The sequence below is a fragment of the Babesia bigemina genome (assembly GCF_000981445.1).
Source record: "Babesia bigemina genome assembly Bbig001, chromosome : II".
Lineage (NCBI taxonomy): Eukaryota > Apicomplexa > Aconoidasida > Piroplasmida > Babesiidae > Babesia > Babesia bigemina.
Window position 1 is genome coordinate 2,378,085 of NC_027217.1, and position 20,114 is coordinate 2,398,198.

Consider the following 20,114-nt stretch of genomic DNA (forward strand, 5'->3'; position numbering starts at 1 on the left):
CAGCGATTGACGCCGTAATACCAACAAGTAACCCGAGAGAACGGAGCACAGTGTAGCTGATTTGTGCCACCTTCCATACGGGAATTTTCGTTCGATGTATATGCTGCTGCCACCAATACGTGCCACACCGCAGGTGTGTTGGTTGCCCAGAAATTTTCAGTTTAGGTGCTCAGACCAAGATTTATACAAACACAACGACATTACCCGCTGAGATGGTAATCTAGGTTGCTCTTAACGATGCAGAAGCCCCGGTTTGACCTGTCAGATCTTTCTATCCCGAGCTCGCTGAAGAAGTGCAAAGAGTTCCTGCCACAGCTGCTGGAATCCAACGCCACGCTGGCTCGCAAGATATCAGAAGGTGATTCTAGTCACGTTCTCGATGCCGAGATGCACGTCTACCGTGGGAGTCACAGCCCTGACCACGTCACCGACGAACAGGAGGAAGGCAAAATAGTCCTAGGTGAGTTATGATCATTTATTCCGTATCTACACCTTGTTGTTGACCGCTTTATTACACATCGTTGTACACTTAAGCTCATTTGCGCTTAGACGTGGGCGTCGGCGTTTTCGACGTGAACAGTATGCAAACTGACGATGAAAGCCTCAAGGCTTCCGGAGTGACCACCGTTACCCTGGATCCGCGCAGCGAGGTAGGCGCATCGAAATGAAAGGCTTATAAATGCCACAGGTGTTTAGAACGGATGAACCGTTGATTACGGAGGTGGAACGACCCGGAAACAGCGGTTAGTGAGAAGCTCCTAGCAAAGCTGTTATTGCGCGACTATTCATCGGAAAACACATCGGCTATACAAAATTTATAAGCCTGAAGTCCACACGTACAGTTCCGCCCGCTCCGTTTTTCTGTCTCGTGCTACATCGTCAAGCGCCTCCACGCCAAGGCCGTGCTACCACGGATTCGCACGATGGTCTGGAGCAACTTCCATGTAGGATACACGAGCTTGTAGCGCATGATAAATATTGAGTCTACCTAGGTTCACGGTGTGTAGCACCTGAATTGTTTGGCACGCTGCTCGTCAACATACACACTTGCATGGTGCATATCCCTCGCACGTTCCGGGGATTTCACGGTTCACTGTTTTGCATTTGCAAGCAAAATCGGAGGCTTATAAACTCCATCTTATTTGTAATCGCCTGTATCGCTGCAATTTCAGCCGTCGGACAAGATGCAGTGGGAGTCTAGATTCGCGGAGGCGTTCCTGTGCTCCGACATCCCTAAAATCGGCACCATCCAGGGTCCAGAGTGCGCCAACATTTACCAGTCGCTCGGTTTGTCGTTGACGCGTGATCAGATTAAATCCTGCGGGGCTATGAACAAGGAGCAGTTCGTTAAGAAAGGAATGGAGATCGTGTCGGAGCAGTTCGTTAAGAAAGGAATGGAGATCGTGTCGGAGCAGCCGTCTGGCGGCGACCTGAAGCGCCTGTTCGAGGCCGTGCAGAACTCTCAAACCAAGACCATTGGCACTGCTGAGTTGCAGGAGGTGATGGGACTCATGAAGAACCGCAGCCCACAGGACCTGACTAGGTTGATTGACCTCTTGGACCCGGAGAAGACCGGCAGGATCACCTACGAGAAGTTTGTCGACGTTTTCTCCAAGTAAACAACCTTTAAAAATGTATTATATGTACCACGTGCTGTGAAAGTCCTTGCCACGCAAGCGGTTTTCATTCCCAGGCAGTCTCTGGTGCCTGTTTGGCTATACCGCAGCGTCGAACTGCCAGGGTGACGTTCGAGACAGCACCGATTTTATACGAACGACTATCCATAAAGTTAAGATTATCGGGATTTAATTTCACTGTGCCGTTTGCCGTTTAGAGGCCACAAGTTCTGTCTGCGAGCTGGTACGATGTTGTCGGGAGGTACGTTTTCCAGCAACCGCCGACATGTAGAAGCGTGTGCTCGTGTATCAATACGCTAACTCGTCCACGCAGAAGCTCATGCCTCCGACGTGGACCGTATCACCTGCCTTGACGCCCATTCGCCTAAGCTTATAGTGTATGCGATTTGTGCGCAGGATGCGCCTAAGCTTATCCAGAGTCTCCCTGTACTCGAATCGCATCATCGGTATCTTGCGCTCTAGGTAGTCCGATTTGATCCTGAATTCCCCCTCCGCTACCTGCTCCACTTTGAACTTGCGCGGGTTAAGTTTTCTGAAATCGTTCGGGTCGTCGATAGCTGCGTCCATTGGTTCGTGGTTCCTGTTTGAGTTGTCAGTGTGCTCCTGGTATATGTTGGCAAATGTTTTCTTTATTTCATCCATATTTTGCCTAGTCTTGGCTGAGATGGCGTATACTCTATCATGGTTGCACTCCTGTTTGAATTGGTCAACTAGTTCTCTCACTCTTGACTCATCAATAAGGTCGATCTTATTGATTAGTACGAGCTCCAATCGCGACAATAGTGCTTCATTATAGAGTCCCACCTCGTTGCGCACGTCGTGGTAGTCGGCCAGCGGGTCCTCAAGGCTGCCGTCGACGACGTATGCAAGTACGTTTGAATTTTCTATATGCTTGAGGAATTGATGCCCGAGACCGCGACCAGCACTTGCGCCTTCTATCAGCCCCGGAACGTCCGCAATTGTCAGCTGCCTCCTCTTGCTTGATGCGTCATCACCTGTAGCAAGGCCACACATCTCGGCAATATTTGCACCCGTGTCGAAGGACCCATTGGTGCATTCTCGACCACAGCCATCTTCAGAACCGTGATCGTCATGAGATCCGTTCGAGTACATCGTGGAATCGTCTTCAGAGTCGTACGCGGACTCGTAGCTCGAACTGTAGCCATAATATGTATCGCTAGCAGAATCGCTGGGATTTCCAGGCACACTCTGGGGTGACACTCGTTTGACATGCACGCCCCTCAATACTGTGCCTCCATCCTCTGAGCTATGTACACGGTCAGCTGCGCTCGATCCTGCTACATGCCTTTGCATGTCATCGTGAGCATCGTCACTGCGTGACTGCAGCTGCGGCGAGCAACGGTAACCGTACATACACATCATGGCGCTTGATTGACTGTTAGATCTGTTGGCATCAACTGAATCAGCATCATCGGACCTTGTGTCCGTTTCCTCCCCCATGACGTAATTGTCCGAGCTAATATCGCCAATCTTATCATTGTCCGCAGCAAAGCCGTCAATATCATTGATGACGTCACTATAAGTCGAATCCGTTGGTGCATATTCAATCTCCTCTGAATTCGTCGTATCTACCACGGCTAGATCATCCACGCGGTCAACTACATCCGGTTCATCGCCGTCAATGACATTATCCATTTCAGCACTCCTGTCAACAAATTCATCGACATCAAGCATGCCCATGATCGGAAATTTCGTTGAAAAAGCGTAATCGGCAACTCTGGGCCTTGCGTTGCTGAGGCACCGTAGCAGTGAACTCTTTCCTGTGGACGTGTGAGCGAAGCTACAAACACCTAGCGTACCTGAGTTCGGCTTGCCTATGAGCGCAACATGGCCTATAATTTTGTAGTTCAGCACAATTTCACGTGTTACTCCCTCCTCTCCGCGTTCGCAAACGTACGGCGCCGGGTTGCTGCTGGTGTTTAAAGGAGGGGCGCCGCAACTTACAATTTTGACATGTAGTACCGATTCCCCTTGCCTCCTCGGCCACCTCTGACAATCATCAATTTGTCGTCTGCATAGTAATTCCAGACCGTTTTGTCATTGTGCCGTTTTACCTTCATTCTGCAATACTGCATACAATTCGCCGCTCGTGCTGTATACGTGCGTGCCGGGTGGGACGGGTATGAACCTGTGGTTACCCTTGGCGCCGTTCCTGCGACCACCCAAGCCGTGATGCCCACTTTCCGCCTTGTAGATGTAGAATTGTTTGACTGGGTTGAGGTTGCTCATTGCCTCATTGCAGATCAGGTATACCGACCCACCCGGGCCGCCGTTCCCTCCATCCGCCCCTCCCAGCGGCACGTGCTTTTCCCTTCTGAACGACACGCAGCCGTCGCCTCCACGACCGCCGACGGCCAATATCCTACACTTGTCAACCAGCTGTGTCTCGTGCCAATCATCTGAGCAACCTTGAGGAGGGATGTATATGCCACCTACTCGCTGTGTCCGTGGCATCAATGAAAGTCGGTGCTTCCGGTAACTCAGCGTTGCATATAGCGGCGTTGTCGGAATAAGCTGCTACATTTCCGTCATCTTCATCGAATTGCTCTTTATGGGTTAGTGCAAGTTCATCGCTGTTTGTGTCCGAACCCAGAACAAACAACGCCCCGGCTTTTTTACACCCCAAAGTGTATGGAATACCCTTATAATAAGCTGCAGATGTATTGCTTCTGCGATAGGCGTCAGCCGTATTCCCCGATGCGATGCAAATGGGCTCGGATGAGATGAACGAAGATTTTATCTTCAATCCAGGGGAATCTACAAGTGACATGATGGCATCATTTAGTCGCGTAACGTACCATGTTTACGAACAGTGCGATGGGAGATTGCGTTCTTGCCGTGCTTAATGTCTGAAACAGGTATCAGAAGGTGTATTGCGATCGTATGCATGATTCCAACACGGCAGCATAGCAGCTATGCAACGCACCGGCAATGAACTCTATGCCATGAATACCATTCTACAGGTGGAATATCCACATATGCACGAGCATTGGTTCCACTGGAATCCACGTAACACACAATGGACCTCAGACAGAAACTATTGCCAATCTTTCGAAAGAGAGATGTGTAAATCCGTACCTTCCGAGTCATGCGGCCATGTTTCTACAGCCAGGGAAGTCGCGAAGTCATGACATCCTTTTGCCGGCGATTGACCAGGTGCTTGCAGGCGCGTGATTCCACTGAGAATTATGCTCTGCAGCGAGAACATGTGCGCGAACCGCATCAGAAGTTTTGATTGTCTAAAGATTAATGCTATGTGTTAACAACCGCTGTCGTTGCAGCGGGTCATAGTGCTGTATACAGCAACAGTGATGTGTCACTCGTCGAACGCCCATGGATTCCTGCACATTACTGGGCCGTACTTTGCAGTTACTTACTCCTTCAAGAACAGATCAATTGCTTCTTTGATGGAGTAGTTGGGGTACACGTTTCTGACAGAACAAGGTTCCCTGCGTCGTCCGTGTCGTTGCTGTGCTCCCGCCTACCTCGTTACGGGATCAAATTCTCCGTTGCATTTAAAGTGTTGCTCCAGCAGTTCACGTTCGTACGTGATTCCGCTCGACGTGACTACTGGGTCCTTCATGATGCACTGCAATGCGATGTCAGCGTGCCGTGTCCTGCCTACCATGGAGATCTTGCAGCACAGATAGCTTGGTATGTTGCGTTCCCGCGCCTTGTCGAGCGCGTTGAACACTTTACGATACTGCGATAATCGCTCTGCGCTTTCTTCTTCGGTGACGGTGCCACCTTGAGCGTCACGGGCGATGGCACCCTGCGTGCGTTGAGTGTCGCGCCATGCCAACTGACCTCGACGTAATTCTTCAAGCTGCAGAGGTCCTGGACGAAGGAGGCGTCCTCGTTCATCCAGACAAACTTCTTTGCCCGTAGTATTTCATCCTCGATTTCGTTGATGAAGGGCACTTTGTAGTGCTCGGAGAGCGTTTTTGCCTTGACAAGCTTCTTGAGGCCTTCCTCAGGCTCGCCTGCAAAAGCATCAGATGAGCCAAGAGATGGGCGCATTTAGGCACACAAATATATCGCATATACATGGACAAAGCAGGATAACTCCAATATATAGTAGGCAAATCGCATCCAGCACTGCCTCCCAGGGCTGAATGCACGAAACACATATCGGCACAGTGGCCCCGCTACAACAGCACAAACAGCGATGCGCCAAACCAAACAGCGCCTTATGTACGCAATGCGATCACGCGTGCTCCTACGGCGTATCAGCGATGATGGGCATCCTACCTAAGTGTAGCAGAGCCTGGCCGAGGTAGTAGTGGGCCTTTACGGAGTCCGCATCGATGTTAAGCGCCTTCCGCACGTCATTCGCAACCTGCACCGTATCGATACACACACGATGGACGTACGTTCTGCCACTTTCCCTGCTTTTTGTAGCAGAGAGCGCGGTTGGTGTAGTACTCGAAGTTATCGGGGTAGCATTCGATGGCTTTGGAGTAGTAGTCTATCGCCGACTCGAGAAACCCCCGCTTGAAGCTCTCGTTGCCAAGATTCCGGAACCGCTCAGCATCTTGTATCCTCCGCTGGCGGACCTCCCACTCGTCGTTGGCGCTGATCGCGTTGAACTGGCTAACGTCGCCCATGTCGCGAGCTGGAAGGTATAGCGCACTACCGAATCATTATCACCAGTCAGTTAGTTTCATTATCGCGTGAGAGACATTTTACCAGTGGAAGTGCCTCCGACGCCGGGATGTGTATGAGCGACTCCCCATAGGTGTCGTGGTTTTTATTAATATGTCAAGATTACAGATGCATGTAAACGCTATTTTAGAATGGCGCTATGGCTTCGACCTGCAAAAGTTCGATGTGTCGCCCGTTGCACTTACGGAGAACTGGCGGATGATGTCTGCGGGATCGGCACCCTCGTAGGCAATCCTGTAGGTGACGACGAACAACGGGAATTCAGCTTCAATTCCGTTTGCCTTGAGGACGTTGTAGACTTCTTCGGAGGTGGAAGTTCCCTGCACAACGTTGAGAACCGATTAAAAGCTGTAGACACGGTAGTCGACCGGTACGACGCCCCGGTGGAATCCGGACTGATAGATACCCGTAAACACCTTAATCACAACACTTGCCACAGCCCCACGCAACTGCCATGAGGCAAGGCAATTACTGGCACCGACAACAACCCACAATGCAGATTGCAGTGGTCCGTCACCTACCTGGAGCTTCTGTCCACCCAACATCTCGCTTTCGATGTCGGTCCATGACTTCTTTCCGTGGTGCTTGGCAAACTCGGCCGCACAGCGCACGTTCCTGCCACCGATGCAGGTGGTGATCAGGTCAGCGACGCCGGCGCTCTCGAAAACGACCCTGTTGCAGTCCTCGTTGAAGAACTTGGTGGCGAACTTGTAGATTTCGTTGAGCCCGATCCTCATGATGGCAGCCTTGGTGTTGGACCCGAGCCCCAGGCCGTCGCAGAAACCGGCGGAAATGGCAACGACGTTCTTGATGGCGCCGAAGACCTGGACGGCGGCGACACCGGGCACGCAGTTGATCTTGAAGTAAGGCCTGTCGAAGAGCTTCTGGTAGATGACGGCGTGCTCCTTCTCCTTGTACCCAATGGTGGCTTCACTGAACTCCTCCATGGCGACGTTGGTGGCGACGTTGGCACCGGACAGGGCGAGGCAGGGGATGCCAAGCTCCTGCTCGATGGTCTCGGTGAAGCAGACCACATCGCGTCCGGTGAGCTCGATACCCTTGACGAGACTGATGCAGATGGAGCCGGGCCTGAGCGGACCCATTTCCTTCATCTTCTTGACGGTGGACTTGACGAACTGGTGAGGGAGCACAATGACGAAGGTGTCGGACTCCTGCACGCACTCCTTCATGTCCGGTACACCGACAAGGTTGTGAGGCAGCTTAATACCAGGCAGGTACTTCTTGTTCTCGTGGTCCGTGTTGATGATCTCGCTGAGCTTGCGGCCCTCGAAGACTTCCTCGAGCACCCACAGGCGTACTTTGTCCTCGAACTCAGGGTGCCTCGCTGCGTTCTCCGCGACGAGTTTGCCAGACGCAGTGCCCCAGTTGCCGCAGCCCATGACGCAGACCTAGGTGGCGGTGAGACGAGGCGGAAGATAGGGATGTCGCGGGCATGCCGCTGGAATCCTGACGGCGGTGCAACATACCTTCCTCGGTGATGCCATTGTGCCAAAGGAATAGAGACTCGTAAAACGTGCAACTGCAGGCGGTTTTATGCTGTAGAAGGACGGCCGGCAGAACAGGGTGTCTGTTGCACGCCAAATGCGCGCACAGGTCCGTCTAAACATGTAAACGCGCAGACAACGCCAGACGTGCAAAGGCGACGCAAATGCGGTCCACACGCGCCACAAACGGCTCTAAATGAACGCAGTGCCCACCTGTATGGTATGGACGCAATAGAATTCGAGAATCGACCGACTTGACGACGACGTCGATCGGCAGAGTGTGTGTCCGAGAGTATAAGTTATGGAGAAGAGCAGGGTAGCAGACAGCAGTCGACAAATAAACGGTTGGTCGTTTGTTTGCCGTGCCAGATCGTTAGTTAGGTAAAGTGCCCGGCTGCGGTAGTTGCAGCGGACCGATACACAACTCGCGATCCCCATAGCAAAATGGCACTTGTGACGTAACATGTAGATGAGTCTGGATTTCCCGATCGCTGCGGTTTACAGTAAGACGGTTTGTATAATTTGACATTAATTGTTTTCAAGTCTGCGCTTAAATCTGGTCTCCGAAGCGTCTGCGGTGTTTTGTCTGGGATGTCATGCCTGGCTGCTGTGATAGCTCGTAGCGTCACTTGAGGCATGGCAAGACACCGATCTCACAGGCGAGAGTCGGTTGACCGCGATTCGCGTGAGTCGCGTCGCCACTCGAGCCGACATCGCAGGCGTTACAGTCCGCCGTCATCCCGATCAAGTAACGAAGGTAGGCAAAGGTGATTGCATTATGCTGTTTTATACATGCATTATGCTGTTTTATACATGCATTATGTGTCGTACGCCTGTTTGATGCATTTAACATTTTTGGCAATAATGTCTGAGCGATCCATACGTTATTACGGTTTCCCATCGTTTGACCTGCCCATGCTTCTATTGCCTTTCCATTGTAAAATGCTCTATACTCATCACTACTCTTTTCTACGTATCTGGGTCGCTTATTGGAACAACCTGTGGCGGTTACGCTTCAGTTTTGTTCATTCGTACGATTGTTTGCTTCACAGTCTTCAGCGGTTGCATGCAATTTCAAAACCTTTTGTAAAGTTGCCTACTCGTAATTATATTTCTCTACACGGATCTGATGAGTTCCGTTTCATTCCGTATATCGCGCCATCCGTGTTGGGTTTTCAGTTACATTGCCGTGTGGGCTGCTACCTGCGTAACTCCCGTTAATAAACTGGCCGTTTAACGTGAACATCCTCGCCCCAAACACTTGCTTTGTTTCATGACACCGGTATTGTGCTATTTTTAGCGTTGCAACAACTGTTCAGGTCGGTCAGCTTCGAGGTCAGCGAGTCGAGGTCGGCGGTCTGGAAGAGGGCGGTCCGACCATTCCGCCCGTCGTCGTGGCGATACGCGTTCCGATAGGTATAGCGATGTCCACTCTGAGCGTATGCGGGCGTATGGCAGCACTGCGCTTAGCCGTTCACACTCTACCCGAAAGTCTGGAAAAAACTCCGAGCAGATTGTTGGCGGTGTTGGTCAAGACGCGATCGCGCTGAAGACGGATACTGTGGAGGTCCGCCAGGTTGACCGCACTATCTTGGTCGGCGCGAAGGTGGGTTACCGCGGAGTCGCGCCTCACACACTTGCAGCGGACAACTCACTCCGATGCATCTGCGAAACAACGCTCCTTCGTCCAGGAGGACTCTGATGATGGTATGTCGTTCATGCTGTTAATGAACGTTCCGTGCACTTTTGGGTCGCGTGTGTTGCGGGTTTCGTGAATCCTCTGACACTGCTGGTCTTCCCGTGGTGCCGTCCACTTTCGCTTTGCTCCGGCCTAATTCTCCTGCAGCATCCGAGGAGGGTGAAATCGTGGAGGGCATCGTGCTCGACGAGGACGAGCAAGACGTGGAGAAGTTCCTGGAACATCGCAGGCGTGAGCGCCAGAAGCTGATGGAAAGGTTGACTTCCGAATCACGGCGTGGCTCAACTTCTGCAACATGCTCAATCGATCCCAACGACGTGTCTGCTGCAGCTGCTGCCCCCGACGGTAATGCACTGAATACTAAACCCGAAAATTCTCATGCCGTTGAAGAGTCCGTCGCTAGTCAACTACAAAAACGTCTGGTTGCCAGCGGCTGCTCGACTACCCCGGAGCAGGCGGCTGGCGCCGACGGCGTGTCGTTATCGAGGCCTTCAGAAGAGGATTGTCTCGGTAATGTTGATAAAACGGCGACGAATGTATCTGATCTAAGGCACCCGAGCGTTGAATTGGCTAATGCCCCTGCGGAGCACGAGAGTGTTCCAGCCGTTGCCACGGCCGTGTCGCCGGAGTCTAAACCCATGTATGGATATCGTGCATTTGTTGCGGCCCCCAGCGACGGTGACAAAATTAAGGATGCCAGTGCAAACAACACGGATGCGCGCGGGCCTTCTACCCCAGTCACCGGTGGCAGTACTGGTCAGCCTTTGAGCGCCAACTCGGATGGCGCAGCCGCAACTTCATCACGGCTTGCGACAGCGCCCACGCTCGAACGCCCTTCGAAAAGGCGCAACCCTTTCACCATGTTTTTGTCAAGACTTGGTTCGCCGCAGCAAAATGCGGCGGCCGACCCTCCCAAGCCTGCCTGCCCAGACTTCACAGTGCTCTGCACCCAGGCGGCAAGCGGCGTAACTTCAATGCAGTCCAATGAAGCTACGGAGAATGTTACTAATCAACACTCGGAAGATGTTTCCCTGAACAACGGCGGCACGCTTCCTAGCGAAGCAGCACCCGTCGAACACAACGACGCACCGCCGTCCGACAGGCAGGAACCGGCGTCCCCCAGAGGGCAACCTGCCAATGAGGTCGCTGCCGCCGAAATACCCGTCAACGGCACCGACGATGCTGTATCCACGACTGAACACGCAGTCGCATCGGCGGATCAACCGTTGGTCGAAAGCAATGCCCCTGTTTCGTCCGTTGAGGTGGGCGTGCCGCTTCCGCCGGTTTTCGCAATGTCCTCGGAGAACATCGACGACAGCCATATATCAGACCTCACCGTTTCGGACATCGACGAGGACGAACCGTACCCCGCGTCTGTCCCCGCAGCCGCGCCTAAGCCTTCCGCGTCTGCCATCATGAACGCCCTGCAGAGCGAGATCATGGAGCAGAAGGTAAAGCTGCGCAACATGATGCTGAAGATGCGCGAGGAGCACAAGTCCGGGTTTTATGAGGTGGGAAGTTCGGTTGCGGACGAATATGCGTTACAGGATGACGTGGGTGACGGCGACAGCTCCACCGCGGCGCACGACGACCCCTCGGCTGCGGACGAGTCCGAGTCCGGGGACGATTCCGACGACGACATGGACATGTTCGCCGAAGTCGACGACGAGTCGAAGAGTGCCAAGGAGCCGTCCGCCGCCAAGCGGCGCAAACGCCCGCGCCGCGCTCCTGCGGTCCGGGGCCTGAGCGACGAGTGGAACGACGCCGAAGGATACTACCAGGCCACCATCGGCGAGGTTTTGGGCAACCGCTACCGCGTAGTGTCCGAGGTCGTGGGGAAGGGCGTGTTTTCGTCAGTCGCAAGGTGTTTTGACAGTGAGTCGAATGTGCATGTGGCCATCAAGGTAATCCGCAACCACGAGATCATGGTCCGCGCTGCGGAGAAGGAGATTGGGATCTTGCGCCGCCTCAACGAGAGCGACCCGGACGACCGCCGGCACATCGTGCGGCTGCTCGACCAGTTCGACTACCGCGGCCACCTGTGCATGGTGTTCCCGATGTTTTGGGGCAACCTCCGGAGCGCGCTGCGGCTGCACGGCAAGGGCCGCGGCGGCTTCAGCCTGCCGTACGTGCACTCGTACACGCGGCAGCTGTTCATCGCGCTGCGCCACATGTGGCGCAACAGCGTGATGCACGCCGACCTGAAGCCGGACAACATCCTGGTGAACGAGGACTTCAGCCGCATCACCGTCTGCGACCTGGGCAGCGCCAGCGACGTCAGCGAGAACGAGATCACTGCGTACCTGGTGAGCCGGTTCTACCGCGCCCCCGAGATCATCCTGGGGCTGCGGTACGACTGCAAGATCGACGTGTGGAGCGCGGCCGCCACCATCTACGAGCTTGCGACCGGCGACGTCCTGTTCGCTGGGCGGACCAACAACCACATGCTGAAGCTGATGATGGAGGTGAAGGGCAAGGTGCCCAACAGGCTGATCCGCGCCGGCCAGCTCGCCTCGCAGCACTTCGACGAGAACATGGACTTCGTCTACGTCACGCGCGACTCGTTCACGCGGAAGGACGCCGTGAAGCTGCTGCGCGACCTGCGCCCGACGCGCAATCTCACCGACTCGCTCCTCGAGCGGCAGCCCTGGATCAAGGCCAACTCGCCCAAGAAGGAGGCCATGGTGCGGAAGATGCGCCAGCTGGGCGACCTGCTCGAGCGGTGCCTCGCGATCGACCCCGCGAAGCGGCTCACACCAGAAGAGGCTCTGCAGCACCCCTTCATACGGGGTTAATTCTGTGTGTTGATAAGTAACATTTGGGCGCGAAAGCAGCCGCCTTGCCCGAGGTCTGTCCGCGCGGGCCTCCGGGCGCGTCCCGTTTAAACTTTAACTATTAATGGCTGCGGACGCCGAGTCTGTCGATGCGGCCTCAGAATGCGTAGACGTCGGACCGGTTTCGGAGGTACGCTGTGCGTATGCGCGCGCGTCATTCTGCGCAGTTCGCGAGGGGTCCGAGGCGCCTGGTCGTCGGCGGCCGCAAAGGTGGGTAGACACGCTTCGATCGCGATACCCTGCGCAGTGGCGGTGTTCCAGCACGGCGGCCGCTTCTTGGCAATCGACGCCAATTGCTACCACGCAGCAGGTCGGCTGGAGGAGGTGGGCGCAACTCCCAGTTGTTAATCCGATTCGTGCAGCACGGCGGCGACATAGAGGACGTGAACGGAGAGCCGTGCATCCGCTGCCCGATGCACAAGTACATAATCTCGCTGTCGAGCGGCCACTCCTTCTACGAGGCGGTGGAGGTCATCCGGCAGCCGGGCGGCCCGCCGAGCTTCCGTTCGCTGGGCTTCAAATCCAAGGGCGTGAAGCAGCGGTGCCACCATGCCAGGGTGGAGGGCAACAGGCTGCTAATCCGGATCACACGGGACGGTGAGGTGGAATCCGACCGCTACGCTTACGTCTGAGCTCTCGGCGTCACGCGGCCTCGTTGACCACATCGCCCGCCGTTTCGCTGGCCACGTCCTTGGCGTCATTTTGCGCGGGGTTGTTCTGCAGCCGTTCAACTAGCTTCTTGTGCAGCATCTGCGCAAGGTCATTGCGGCGAGAGCCGGGCTTACGTCCACGGCGTCGAGGGCGGTGTCCAGCTTCATGCCCGCAGTGCGGTACTTGTTCACTACATTCGTCATTGCCCAGTCGTACGGGTTCACGTAGTTGTCAACAGCTCTGTAAAGGTGTACAAAATCACGTCGCAGCGCCGTACCTGAGGGCGCCCTTGAAAATGGTGTCGGTGCCGTCATGCTCCTGCTGCGAGACCTTCTGCAGCTTGCGCAGCGCCTTCTCGAACTTGTACCTGCGGCTGTTGGTCGGCAGTTCCAACCACCTACATGTTCTTCACGAGGTTCTTCACGCTGGAGGGGTCGGCGGTGTTCGGCGATTCGCACATCACAGCGATCTTGGTCAGGCGCTCGACCACTGTATGCCATTGCGGGCCGCAGGGCTACACATACCGTCCAGAAGCAGCGTGGGAATAACGTCGTCCTTTCTAGCCCCCGTCGTGGCCGCGTTGTCGACAACGCCGGTCTCGGCGCCACCCTCGTCGTTGCTGCTGGAATCCTCATGGTCCGTCATGATTAGGCGGTCGAAGGTGCGTTCGCATCTGCGGTGTGGCCGCAACGCGCCCAGGGGAGGTAACCTTAGACAATAGCGCAGTGTAGGACGACGCAGATGCCGATTTGTTTCCACAAGGACTCCGTGTCTACGGCCGGAGGCGCGAGAGGTAGGGCGCCTACACATCGATGCGTGCGCGCGACACACGCTTGACCGCGCCTCACAGCGGCAGTCGCCATTATAACGCGCGCGATAAGTCTGCTTGCCAATCATGGCGGCGCGATCCGGCGCGGCGCCGCTGTTCAGCAACCCACTGGGCCTGTCCCAGGCCTATGAGCTGCTGACGTCGATAAATGTGATCGTCGTGCGTACACATGGGACTTCCGACGAGTGCTACGCGCGATGTGTAGAGTACCTGCGGACTCGGATGCGTTTTGTGTCCGTAAATGACCTGCGGGCTACGCAGCCGAACTACGAACCGGGCGCGAAGGAACGACAGCACGAGCGTTACGTGCTGTCGATTAACCAGTCCGACACCCTGGCGGTAGCGGCGGAGATCGAGGCTTCGTACATATCGGCGGAGAGCGTGACCCGCAACATCCTGTTTCCCGACGTGTCGTCGGCGCCTTACGTGCTGGGAGCCTCGCCAAAAACCAGCGCAGTCGACGAGACGAGCCTGTTTACCATCCGGTACATCGAGGAAGGCTTTCCGCAGTACCTGGACTCCGGACTCTTCTACCAGGGGACCGTATCGGCCGGGATTGTCATCCACGACACCGAGGTCGAGAACAACCAGGAGCTCAAGGATCTGTTTTACGCCGAGGTCAACCGCCTCTACGATCGCTACGGAGTTTCGGTCGTCCACATGCTATGCCGCTCCTCGCGCGGTTTCGAGCTTTTTTCCCGCGAGTACCTCTGCCCGCTCTACCCGTGGCTCAAGTACAGCGAGCGCTCGCACAGGCTGCGGGTTGACACGAGCAACGATCTCTTCTCGAACCACATCCTCCACAAATCCAACGCCCGCGAGACCATCATCCTGTACAGCTCGTGCGACAGGATGACCTACTTCTTGCGAGAGCTGATGGTGCACTGCTTGGTCTGCGTTCTGCGGATGCTCATGGCCGCACTGGAGAACGACCGGTTGCCCGAGAGCCAGATCGTCACTCGGTATGACAACCCCGAACTTCTGAACGGGTTATCGAGGAAGCAACGCGCGCAGCTCAACACGGCGAGGACGCTGAAGATCCACGGTGACATTTACCTCATGTTGAACAACCTGCCCAAGGCGATAGCCACCTACACCCTGGCGAAGCAGCGCTGCAAAAAAGTGCAAGACGAGCTGTTTCGCAGTTCGGCAGGGTTCTGCCTCGCAATCGCCCTATCACGGCTCTCACAGATCAAGGAGCAGGAGCACAAAGACGCGACTGCCGCGGGCACCGGGCGGGCGGCTTTGTTGGGGTTGGTTGCGCAACCGCCAACGCGCAACACACTTCGGTGCGGTGCCAGAAACGACTGCTGTAAGGACGACACGGGCGACTACGCACTCACAACGGATGTTGTGAATGCCCACATCGCCGCTGCAGCGCGACATGCAGCGCCCCACCGGTTTTCAGCAGCCCATGACATGCAATCAGACGACGTGATGGGCGCCGAACACGCGCACGTGCGAAATCCCAGGTCGCTGAGATCGACTCCGAGGTCGCCGGCGTTAGATGCGATGTCCAGCGTGCCCGGCAGCCCGCAGTCCTACTACATTTCCGAGCATGGGGACGCAGTCACGGAAGACGAGCGCAACGCGACGAACACGCCCACCGTAAACGGCTCAGCCCAGCACTCACCCACGAACATGAAGAGCATACGGTCGGCGGGGATGACGATGCTGCCGCTGCCTGCCGACTTCGAGCCGCAGTCGGCCCAGCCGCGTGAAGCTGAGGGCGCGGCACCGTACGTGGACAAGAACGCCGAAAGGATAGTGCGCACCTTCACCAAGGCCGCCACCCGGTGGCTCCAGCTGGCACGGGTGCCCGGCAGGGAACTTGAGGTATGCCTGCCGATCATGATGCACTACCTGCGCGACAATGGGCACCACAGGCATCTGCATTGGATCATCGCGCGTATGGTGGAGCTGGCGGACACGTGCCTGTCGGCCGTGGAGTACACCAACGTGCTGCGCTACGCCATCGACGTTACCCGCGGCGAGCCGTTTCGGCGCAAGTGGAGCTTCTACAACTTCCTCTACGAGCACCGAAGGCTGGCCAACGGTTTCGCGGTACCCAGGGAGATGGTGGACGATGTGGTCAGGCGCTTTGGGCTGGTGACGTCGCTGCCCGAGGAGGCCCCTGCTTCCACCAGCATCTGCCCGTCAAGCGCTGGACTGCCGTCGGTGTGCTCGCTGCATCACCAATCGGATATCCCGTCGCTGCAGGCGTCAGCGCGCACCGCAACTCCGCAGTCGCAACCGGCCGACAATAGCCCCTCGATTGACCCTTCGCAGTCTCCAGTCAGCGAGGCGGCGACCGGTGTCGCCCACGTGGCTGGTGTTGCTGGCTCAGCCATTGTTCATCGCACGCAACAACCGGGGACTCGTGCCACGAGGTCGCTGCATTTCGAGCCCAACAGCCGGCTCAGCACACCCAGTGTGGACCACGCGGACGCCGCACCGACTGCACGGATGGCGCCGGAGCTGGCGGACCAGTTCGCCGAGGCCAGTCTCAGCGTTGTCAAAAGGTTGGCAGTCGGGCAGTCCACCGTGCAAAGCGCGTCGAATGCGGTGCTGCGGTACCACCCTCGACACAAACGCAGCTACCATTCCGACGCTTCGGGTGCGTTACTCGATATCGCCGCCCTCACGGATTCGCCCTTCGCTGCTGATGCGCCCGGCGTGTACCCGCGGTTTCCGGAGCCGTTGGAGCGCTCGCTTGAGCGGGTGACGCGGATCATCGGGCAGCCGTCTGTCTGTAACTTCTGGCGGAACGAAGGCATCACCGCGGACTGGCGGCTGACGCATTTCTTCGGGATCTCGCGCGCATATATCGACGTGGCGATGCGCGAGTGCGACGCCTACGGCATGAGGCTGCAGAATGCCCACCTCTCGCTGATCAGCTTCATCATGGCGGCGGAGCGGCTGCTGCTCCACACGTCACGGAACCGCCCCCTGTCCCGATGCAGCTCCACAACCAGCAAGCCGGGTGAGGAGAAGGCCAAGCCTAAAGAGGGCGCTGGTAAACCCGAGGGCGACAGCGGCAAACCGGAGGGTGGCAGGACCAAGATAGACGGGGAAGCCAACGACCTCCGCAGTGACGCCCCAACCAAGGACCCCTACAACCACGACGCAGTCTGCCACGACTTCCTAAAGCATCACGTCGATCAGATCGTCGCCAACTGCCGCGTTGTCGGCACCGGCGGTAGGTACTCTCTGTTCGACTTCGACCACGTTGTGCTCGCATCGGACGTGTCCGACGCGCTGACGCTCCCACGACGTGGTCACCGGCGCGTTGAGATGAGCACCGCAACGGCGCGCATCCCGATCAACCTGTGCTACTCCAACCGGAACCTGCTCTACATACTGGGCGGGCACGGCGGGTCGAACCTGGTGGTGCCGCACGTATGCGGCATGGACTACGTGCCACCGCGGGTGGGGAGCGACGACGTCATCCACGTCAAGTCGAACGTTAACATGGTACACTCCGCGCGTGCTCGGCATGCAGGCAGCAAGACGGACCACATATTCAAGCTGCGTGACACGCGTGGCTACAGGTGCAGGTGCGTTTGCGACTTCTCTCGCTGGGCGCACAGCAACGGCTCGATGCCGTCGTCGTCGCGAACCGTGGAAAGCGCGAGAAGCGCGGCCGATGCGCCCTACGGCACCCCTCGAAAGGGCGCACTGGGGCTGCCACGCTATGGTGCTGTGTCCTCCGAACCGCGCTGCCGGGTGGTCAACCAAGCGTCGTCGAAGGTGCCGAAATGTAAATTAGTCAAGGTTGACCCCGTGCTTGCGGAGTTGGTCGCCACCAATTCGGCTGCGGACGAGCCACATCCGCGGGAGGACGCCAAGGGCCACGAGGCGCGGCCTCGAGCCATCGACGTTGACGTTGGCACCGTCCAGTCAATAGAAGTGCGACTGTGGAACCCACTGCCAGTGCAGTTCGTGGTTGAGGACCTGACCTTGATAACCGTGGGCGCCCGTGTGGATGTCGTTCGGCGCAGTGTGACCGTACCACCCTCGGCCAAGGAGCAAAAGGTGCTGATCCGGTTCGTTACGCGGTCCAAGGGCCGCGTGGATGTGGTGGGCGTCACCTTCCGGATGCTGGGCTTCCTGCGCTGTAGCCAGGTTTTCCTCCGGGTGCCGCCGCCAGTGGTGCGCTCCACTGTGGAGTCGGTCACTGCGGAGCCGTGGTCGCTGCACGAGCGTGCCGCCGACCTCGTCAGGGACGGACGCGGGATCATGTTCACCGTCGGCAACGTTGTGTACAGGCCCAACGTGAGTTACCAGAGCACGCGGATCACGGTGCCGCGGAATGTGCGGAACAACCTGGATCACGTCCTGTGCTCGGGCACCCGGAGGCGCAGCGGGCGGCATGACCGCTCCCGCCACCCCGTGAACTTCATCAGGACGTCGTCCATAGTGTCGCACTGCACGCAGCGGTGCGAGTCGGACCTCTACGCGTCGCGGTTTGGGGTGAGGGTGCCGGCATCGAGTGACGCCTCGGTGCCGCAGACGGTCAGGCTGTGCTACAGGGACACGTGCTGGATCTGCTGCCTGACCAGGCAGAAGGGGCGGGAGATGGTGGTGCAAGACGCGCCGCAACTGGACCTCATAGAGGGCGAAGAGCGGCTCATCTATGTCACCGTCCACAACGACTCGGTGAACGTGATCCTGTCAAACGTGGCCGTCTCCGTCCTGCCGGTGCTCGACGAGCCGGAGGCGCTGTGCGAGGTGATGACGCTGAGCGACCGGGAGTACGCCACCATGAAGCAGCGCGCTGACATTGCCCAACGCGCCAGCGCGTCGGTGCGCAATTTCACGGTGCTGGCGGACAAGGCGGTGTCCATGCGGAACACGATCCCCGGGCTGAGCTCCATCAACAACGCCGAGTCCCCGCGTAGCCACTGCTCGCTGGGCAGCTCGACGGCCAGCGCCCAGCCCATGCTGCAGGCGCCCGCTGCGGTGCTGCCAGGCACCACCCTCTACATACCCATACTCTACCGTGCCGCCATAACCGCGTCCAGGTTCCACGTCAGGGTCGACTACGAGTACAGCGAGCGTGACGGGCCCGTTCGGGCGGCCATCTACAAAAGGATCAACCTCGCGGTGTCGAAGGGCATATCGATAGGGCAAATGGGGATGATCGTGAAGCCGCGCGTCAGCTTCGACATTGCGGCGCTGGTTGCCACCCTGAAGCAGCGCCACCTGCAGCTGTCGACGCTCGGGGCCCTGCAAATGTACAAGCACGTGTTCGACGACCAGGAGGTGGACGTGATACTGAGCGTGGCCAACGCCACTGACGAGCCGTTTTTGTGCCTGAGCGGCGGCGCCAACAGCGCGTTCGTCGCGCTGCCCAAGGCGGAGTCGCACTGGAGGATCACCGCGCGGCGGCTGCTCTACGTCGAGGCTAAACGCATGTGCCCGTTCTCGTTTGTGCAACTGCTCGACCACCACATGGCTCTGCGCTGGTCTCTAGGTGAGGTGCGTGAGGGCGAGCTGCGCATCAGCGACCTCACGCACCAGAAGCCGAAGCCCATGCCCGGATCCAGGGCCGGCCGACGCCTGTTCTCGAAGCGCGAATACAAGACCGCCGTGCTGCGGCAATGCACCAGGCCTGCGCTCTGGCGGATGAAGGTTGCTGGGCGCCCGCTCTCCATCGTGCGCTACTCGAGGGTGCCGGAGATCGTGCACACCAACCTGCACCACCTGGTGGAGTCGAAAATAACGATGGACATTTCCGTGACGGCGGACTCGCCGGGCGCAGTCAGCGCGCCGGACACCCTGCTCAACGAGTCGTGCGTGACCACGATGGAAGGCACGCCGTTCACGGTGAAGGTGTTTGCGCGCAACAACGGCGACGTGCCCGTGCACAGCTACACCACGGTCATCGTGCCGTTCCTCTACGGGGCATGCGGCCACCCTCGTGGCCTCCGCTGGACGGGCGCGCTGGAGCAGGTGGGCATGCAGCACCTGCTGCCTGCCGCTCGGATCGTCACGCGCACGCCGGCCCCGACCACCTCCGACGTCGGCAGCCCCCGGAGCCAGCAACATCAGGGCAGCCCCTCGCCTCGGGGCATTGAGATATTAGATAGGCAGGTGCCAGTGGCACACCTGTCGTTGGTCGCGCACGAGAGCAGCATCTACGGGGTAACGGCGGCGATCGTGGTCCGCCGCGACCAGGCTGTCTACTGGCATCACAGGCCCGTGGTCATCCACGTGGTGCCCCGGAGCTAGGGCAGACACGACCCGGCACTGCTGCCGCCATAATTTTAT

The 20,114-nt window shown here is 57.4% G+C and overlaps 11 protein-coding genes across 11 annotated transcripts; 5 read left to right on the forward strand and 6 right to left on the reverse strand.

Annotated features, from left to right (window-relative positions):
• Positions 1-237: 237 nt before the first annotated feature.
• Positions 238-748, forward strand: BBBOND_0210540 (hypothetical protein; the record flags this gene model as incomplete). Its single annotated transcript, XM_012912633.1, has 3 exons — positions 238-460; positions 550-650; positions 689-748. The coding sequence occupies 3 exons, from the start codon at positions 238-240 to the stop codon at positions 746-748; spliced, it is 384 nt and encodes a 127-aa protein (XP_012768087.1).
• Positions 749-1,184: 436 nt separating this feature from the next.
• On the forward strand, positions 1,185-1,619 carry BBBOND_0210550 (hypothetical protein, conserved; the record flags this gene model as incomplete). The annotated part of the gene is made up of 1 exon (XM_012912634.1): positions 1,185-1,619. The coding sequence occupies one exon, from the start codon at positions 1,185-1,187 to the stop codon at positions 1,617-1,619; it is 435 nt and encodes a 144-aa protein (XP_012768088.1).
• A 306-nt stretch (positions 1,620-1,925) lies between these two features.
• BBBOND_0210560 (GTPase family protein, putative) lies at positions 1,926-3,658 on the reverse strand (the record flags this gene model as incomplete). Its single annotated transcript, XM_012912635.1, has 2 exons — positions 1,926-3,567; positions 3,603-3,658. 2 exons carry the CDS (start codon positions 3,656-3,658, stop codon positions 1,926-1,928), a joined length of 1,698 nt encoding a protein of 565 aa, XP_012768089.1.
• Positions 3,659-3,695: 37 nt separating this feature from the next.
• On the reverse strand, positions 3,696-4,428 carry BBBOND_0210570 (GTP1/OBG containing protein, putative; the record flags this gene model as incomplete). The annotated part of the gene is made up of 2 exons (XM_012912636.1): positions 3,696-4,057; positions 4,095-4,428. 2 exons carry the CDS (start codon positions 4,426-4,428, stop codon positions 3,696-3,698), a joined length of 696 nt encoding a protein of 231 aa, XP_012768090.1.
• Positions 4,429-4,974: 546 nt separating this feature from the next.
• BBBOND_0210580 (tetratricopeptide repeat (TPR)-/ U-box domain-containing protein, putative) lies at positions 4,975-6,265 on the reverse strand (the record flags this gene model as incomplete). The annotated part of the gene is made up of 6 exons (XM_012912637.1): positions 4,975-4,999; positions 5,036-5,107; positions 5,144-5,430; positions 5,466-5,641; positions 5,910-5,997; positions 6,032-6,265. The coding sequence occupies 6 exons, from the start codon at positions 6,263-6,265 to the stop codon at positions 4,975-4,977; spliced, it is 882 nt and encodes a 293-aa protein (XP_012768091.1).
• Positions 6,266-6,449: 184 nt separating this feature from the next.
• Positions 6,450-7,828, reverse strand: BBBOND_0210590 (glycerol-3-phosphate dehydrogenase, putative; the record flags this gene model as incomplete). Its single annotated transcript, XM_012912638.1, has 4 exons — positions 6,450-6,473; positions 6,509-6,643; positions 6,845-7,732; positions 7,811-7,828. The coding sequence occupies 4 exons, from the start codon at positions 7,826-7,828 to the stop codon at positions 6,450-6,452; spliced, it is 1,065 nt and encodes a 354-aa protein (XP_012768092.1).
• Positions 7,829-8,957: 1,129 nt separating this feature from the next.
• Positions 8,958-12,322, forward strand: BBBOND_0210600 (serine/threonine-protein kinase , putative; the record flags this gene model as incomplete). The annotated part of the gene is made up of 4 exons (XM_012912639.1): positions 8,958-9,006; positions 9,148-9,434; positions 9,472-9,535; positions 9,675-12,322. 4 exons carry the CDS (start codon positions 8,958-8,960, stop codon positions 12,320-12,322), a joined length of 3,048 nt encoding a protein of 1,015 aa, XP_012768093.1.
• Positions 12,323-12,408: 86 nt separating this feature from the next.
• Positions 12,409-12,912, reverse strand: BBBOND_0210610 (hypothetical protein; the record flags this gene model as incomplete). Its single annotated transcript, XM_012912640.1, has 2 exons — positions 12,409-12,657; positions 12,727-12,912. 2 exons carry the CDS (start codon positions 12,910-12,912, stop codon positions 12,409-12,411), a joined length of 435 nt encoding a protein of 144 aa, XP_012768094.1.
• On the forward strand, positions 12,464-12,993 carry BBBOND_0210615 (hypothetical protein, conserved; the record flags this gene model as incomplete). Its single annotated transcript, XM_012912641.1, has 2 exons — positions 12,464-12,685; positions 12,724-12,993. 2 exons carry the CDS (start codon positions 12,464-12,466, stop codon positions 12,991-12,993), a joined length of 492 nt encoding a protein of 163 aa, XP_012768095.1.
• Positions 12,994-13,003: 10 nt separating this feature from the next.
• BBBOND_0210620 (hypothetical protein, conserved) lies at positions 13,004-13,657 on the reverse strand (the record flags this gene model as incomplete). The annotated part of the gene is made up of 5 exons (XM_012912642.1): positions 13,004-13,111; positions 13,147-13,252; positions 13,290-13,379; positions 13,414-13,501; positions 13,537-13,657. 5 exons carry the CDS (start codon positions 13,655-13,657, stop codon positions 13,004-13,006), a joined length of 513 nt encoding a protein of 170 aa, XP_012768096.1.
• Positions 13,658-13,907: 250 nt separating this feature from the next.
• BBBOND_0210630 (hypothetical protein, conserved) lies at positions 13,908-20,075 on the forward strand (the record flags this gene model as incomplete). The annotated part of the gene is made up of 1 exon (XM_012912643.1): positions 13,908-20,075. The coding sequence occupies one exon, from the start codon at positions 13,908-13,910 to the stop codon at positions 20,073-20,075; it is 6,168 nt and encodes a 2,055-aa protein (XP_012768097.1).
• Positions 20,076-20,114: the final 39 nt, after the last annotated feature.